The sequence below is a fragment of the Protopterus annectens genome, chromosome 3.part0 (genome assembly GCF_019279795.1).
Source record: "Protopterus annectens isolate FY-2018-M chromosome 3.part0, PAN1.0, whole genome shotgun sequence".
Taxonomy (NCBI): domain Eukaryota; kingdom Metazoa; phylum Chordata; order Ceratodontiformes; family Protopteridae; genus Protopterus; species Protopterus annectens.
The window spans coordinates 776,812,673-776,818,207 of NC_056731.1; the positions used below are offsets into that span (position 1 = coordinate 776,812,673).

The following is a 5,535-nucleotide window of genomic DNA, read 5'->3' on the forward strand; positions in this document are numbered from 1 at the left end:
GGCTTTGATTTGCCAGTTTCACATGTTGAAGTACCATCAACATATTATGGAACTAATCAAATAAAAAATGGTGTTACTTCCAGATTGTGCAGAAAATAAAAATTTACAATAATTTATGCATTCTGCAAACTAAGTTAGTAAACATACTTTGCAGTGTGGGTTTGATGCCTTAGAAGCATCTTGCAGGGCTGTTGTCACTGAGTCTGCACTGAGAAGGCATGCGTGGCTGAAGGAACAAATGCTGCCAGACCATGTCAAAGCAAAATTACTAGATGCTCTATTAAATCAGGACTGTTTGTTTGGCACAAAAGCAGAAGAAGTTATTTAAAAGATTTCTTACAGGTGCAGCCACCTAGATTCAGTAGGCAATGGCCTTCTAAAAACTGGTACTTTCCAGTCCCTCCCAGGCCTTCTGAGTCCAAACCCAGGGGAAACAGATCACCAAGGCTACAGTCTCAGGGTATGCAGAGATCTAAACAATGGAGTGGTCCCACCTCAAAAACAGGGAGTGGTAAGCCACCCCCTTATGGAAAAAGCTCACAATGACTTCTCAATCATCCTTCCCAACCATGTCCAAGTACTTGCACCCCTAGGAGGAAAGCTCACCCTTTATGCAAAAAAATTGGATATCCATTTGTCAGGCCCGATGTGTTCTAAACATTGTATCCCAGGGATACAGATTCTGTTTCCATTCACTGCCAACCGTAAGTGGTTTGCCAGACATTCCTTCAAATCAGTGGGCAGAAGCTCAAAAGCAAGCACTTTCCCTTCTCAATTTCAGGGCTATTCAACCTGTTCCAGTAGTACAAAGCGGACAAGGTTTCTACTCCAGACTGTTCCTGGTGCCCAAAAAAGAGAGCTCTTGGTGCCCTTTCCTGGATCTGTCAGTCCTCAACACCTTCTGGTGGTCCCAAAATTCCAAATGCTTACACTGCAACAGCTTCTTCCTCTGCTAGACAAAGATGCCTGGTTAGTCACCCTAGACATAAAAGAAGCTTATCTGCACATCCTCATAAGGGAGTCTTGCAGGAAATATCTACATTTCAGGGCAGGCTCTATGCACTGTCAGTTCTCTGCACTTCCCTTGGCTTATCTGCTGCGTCCAGAGTATTCATAAAGTGCCTGGCTCCAGCTATTGCATACTGCAGACAGAGAAATATTAAAATGTACCCATATTTGGACGATTGCCTGATTCAGGCGGATAGTCAGGAATTGTTACTTCAGCACCTGGCATTTGTAAAAAGACTCTTAACTTCACTGAGGTTCACCATCAACGAAAAGAAATCACAACTGGTGCTCAGTCAAAAAATTGTATTCCTGGGAGCAAGCTTGAACACAACTTCCCAGATGGCATTCCTCACTCAAGAAAAACAGATCTATTTCACAAACTACTTCAAACTAATGGCCACAAAAACCCAGCTATCTGCAAGGAAAATACTTTAAGCCCTAGGGTTCATGACCTCATGCATTCTGCTAATTCCATATGCAAGACTGCATATGAGGAAACTTCAGTGGTACTTAAAGTCTCTGGTGTCAACATTCTCAGGACCTGGAAACAGTGATTCCTATCATACCTTGTCTAAGGGCAGAGTTCCTTTGGTGGGCAGAGGCATGCAACCACAACAAGGGACTTCCTTTCATTGAACCCCTTGCCGTCCAAACCCTGGCAACAGACACATCAGACTATGCATAGGTGGGGTGGGGCTCACATGGTAGGCAAATGCATTCAAGGCAACTGGAGCCCAGGACAAATTACCCTGCATATCAATCAAAAAGAGATGTTAGCTGTGCAGAATGCTCTGACAGCCTTCAAATACCTTATCCTTCCAGGGAGGTTCCTGATAAAGACAGACAACACCACAGTTATGTGGTACATAAGCAGGGGGGAGCTCATTCCTACCCACTCTGCAGATTAGCCATGGCCCTGTGGAACACAGCCTTGAGCAACCAAGTGGACCTGCAAGCTCAATTCCTGCCAGGCAAACAAAACTCACTGGCAGACAACTTAAGCAGAAATCTGTTGGACCCACACGAGTGGAAACTGGAACCTAACTCTTTCAAACTTCTAACCCACAGGTGGGGGACACCAGAGGTGGACCTCTTTGCCTCCCCCCAAAACCACAAATTGAACAAGTTTTGCACTCGGAATCCTCACAGCAGAGTCTGGAAGGTGGATGCCCTATCCTTTACATGGGAAAACCTCTCAATCTATGCCTTTCCTCCTCTGCCCCTCTGCTCAAAAGTACTACTCAAGATCAAACAGGACAGGCCAAGGACAATCCTTATTGCCCCAGACTAGCCACACCAGCACTGGTACCCACTCCTACGCAGCCTGACAGCAGTGCCACCCTGACACCTACATCAGACACCTTCCCTGCTGTCCCAGCAGGAGGGACAGATTTTGCATCCACAGCTGCAAACCCTAAACCTTGCAGCCTGGCTTATCCCCTAAATTCACCACCAGCAACCCTCGGCAAACAAGTGCTGGACGTCATCCTTGAAGCCAGAAGGCCTAGTACTAGGAAATCCTATGCTGAAAAGTGGAAAAAATATTGTTCTTGGAGTCAGTCTCAAGGAAAGGACACAGCCTTGCCCACCTTAACTCAAATCCTTGATTACCTAGCAGAGCTGCTCCACAGAGGCCTATCCTTCTCATCCATTATGATTCATGCCTCTGCCATCTCAGCTCATTATAATACTCTCATCAAACAGTTCCTGAGAGGAGCTAACAATTTAAGGCCCCCTAGGAGAGCTCCCACCCCGGCCTGGGACCTTAACTTTGTACTGGAAAAGCTCACGCTTCCCCCTTTTGAACCTGATGCTTCAGCAGAGTTAAAATTCCTCTCTTGGAAAACAGCCTTACTACTAGCCATCACTTCAGCAAGAAGAGTGTCTGAGTTACAGGCACTAATGACCATGGAACCCTTCATTGTTTTCCATGCTGACAGGGTTTCCCTCAGGACTAACCCATCATTTATGCCGAAGGTGGTATCCATTGTGGCTTTAAACCAATCCATCCATATGCCAACCTTTTTCCCTAATCCTCAGAATAAAAGGGAAAGGATCCTGCACTCCTTGGACATGCACAGACAGCTCAGGTTCTACCTTGACGGGACTAAACCTTTCAGAAAATCTGACCAGCTGCTAGTCAGCTTTGCTACAGGGGCATAGGGCAAGGCCATTTCAAAGCAAACCATTTCCAAATGGATAGCACACTACATCCATTTCTAATACAAACACCATGGAAAACCTACCCCACAGGGGATCAGAACTGAACTCATTCCACTAGGGCTACCTCAACCTCTACAGCATTTCTCAGAGGAATCCCTACCAGGGACATCCTGGAAACTGCAACCTGACGTTCTGTACACACCTTCACCAAGCATTACCATGTAACTATTTTTTCTAAATCCAGAGCTGGATTCGCTACAGCAGTCTTACAAGGCCTGCTAGCCAGCCCTAACACTTCTTGACTGCCTCCACCCTTCCTCCTCGGCTTTGGGAATCAACCCAAGTGTGATGACTGCAACAGTGAAACACGAAGAACATAGTACAGTTGTGTACACTTACCATAAATGTAGATGTTTGAGTGTATTCACTGTTGCAGTCCTGGTTTCCCTCCCTCCAGACGCCTGACTTTCTCTATCCTTTCTGCCTATCCTCTTTATGGCCATATTCTATGACAGGGGTATTTACTTTTTACTGGAGGTGTTCCACACCATTTAATAGCTTCCTATTTTGGGGGCTGCTGACATTTGGGGCAAGAAAAAACTGATGTAATGGTGTCTGCTGTATGTTCTAATACCCCTGACGTCATGGAAGAGGCGACAGCATCCGACGCAGAAATCCCAAGACTCTGGTATTCGGGCCTACTGAAGGCTACCTGCAGGCAGATAATCCAAGTGTGATGATTGCAACAGTGAATACACCTGAACATCTACATTTATGGTAAGTGTACACAACTGTACTTTTCTGGCATTGTTGCACAATGCTTTGGTAGAAAGAGTGTCTCTCTTCCATCTTTTAATAAGTCAGTTTGATCATGTTGGTACTTTGATTACATTATGTAAGTGAATTTCTGTGCTGGCATTCTGAGTAAATAATGTCAAAAGAGTTTTACTGTGGAGCATCATGGCTGCTAGAGTACCTGGAATATCAATGTTGTATTCTTCTTTGGGTCAGTTATCCTTGGTATTTGTCATCATTTTACATATTTGTTATATTTGTGTATCTGTGTTTTATAGGTTGGATCTGGTCAAGAGAATCTCAAAAAGAAATAACAAAAGCCAAAGAAGAATTCAAGAAAGATGTGGACTCCATCCAGAAGGATCTTGAAATGAAATACCGTGAAAACTTGATAGAAAATCGACGAACCGTTGCCCGTTTAGAGTTGGAAATTGAAAAGCAACAACAGCGGGTTGAGAGTTATAAAAGTGCCTTGATCTCTCAAAGTCATAAGTTGGTAGAAGAGCGGAAGCTCTTAGAGCTAGAAAAGCAACGCATTCAAGAGGAGAAGCAAGCTATGCTCCACTCGGGAGCAGCAGCAGTCTTGTACAGAAGTGCAATAGAAAAGGAAGAAGGATGGCATAAGACAGCTACAGCTGTGCTTGAAGAAATTGAAGACGCGCTGGTAGATAGACAAAATGTTCGTTGCAGCTTCATTATTCCAAAAGTGAAACGATTAGAAATTGAGAAGGACTTGTTAGTTAAGGCTGCAACAAATCCTGTGGCTTTACATTTGAAAATGGAAGATGGACTGAAGGACATTTTTAAAAATGATAGTTACTGTGCCAATGTCATGAACACTGACATTAGGCAAAATGGTAAATTGATGTGGCTCTATCTTAAATACTGGGGCCTACAAATTGAAATACAGAAGTTTAAAAATGTGCAAAAGTCTATACTGGGTAAATAGTTCAATGAGGTTTTGCTTAAAGAATAGTAAGGTTTCGAAATTCAAACTACTGATGTATGTATACTGGTGAGTGTGTGCTAATATCCTCATGTTAAGTGGCTGAGCAACCTGTATATGGGATTGTTTACATATTGCATATTAATTTACCCTTCAAAATTATAATAGTAATTTGGTTGGGGTTCTTTCTGCCTAACTTTAAAAAATAATTTTGAAACTGCAAAATGCAAATAAACTCTCGTGATTGTAAACGTGAACAGCTTGCTACTTTTCTCTGAACATTTTTGTAATAATACCATTAAGCACGGATGCTTAGTAATTTGAGAAAACTGGACAAAGCTGTTTTCTTGAGTCCTGTTTTTCTCTCTCTCTTTCTTTCTTATTGGTTTAGTTTTCCTTTTTTTGTTTCTTGCTTATATACAATATATATACGTTATCAAAGACGCTTCAAAGGCTTGGCAGACTGCACTGAGGAACATCCTTTGTAGACTTGAGCAGAAAAAATGTAGTAGATAAGGCTGTATTTTGCAAAAGAATTATGTTAATTAAATAATTTGGTTAAGGAAATGTTTTGTTTAGGTGATGTAACAACACCTCTCAACAATCTCCTCTTAACACAGAAG

The 5,535-nt window shown here is 42.9% G+C and overlaps 1 protein-coding gene across 2 annotated transcripts in view; it reads left to right on the top strand.

The window, feature by feature from the left end:
* The window catches only part of CCDC127 (coiled-coil domain containing 127), a 142,892-nt gene extending 137,723 nt beyond the window's left edge, over positions 1-5,169 (top strand). For both annotated transcript variants that reach the window (XM_044065117.1, XM_044065118.1), the window contains exon 3: positions 4,245-5,169. In XM_044065117.1, the coding sequence (XP_043921052.1) occupies positions 4,245-4,915 (671 nt within the window). In that variant the 3' untranslated portion in view covers positions 4,916-5,169. The remainder of the gene's footprint in view (positions 1-4,244) is intronic.
* Positions 5,170-5,535: the final 366 nt, after the last annotated feature.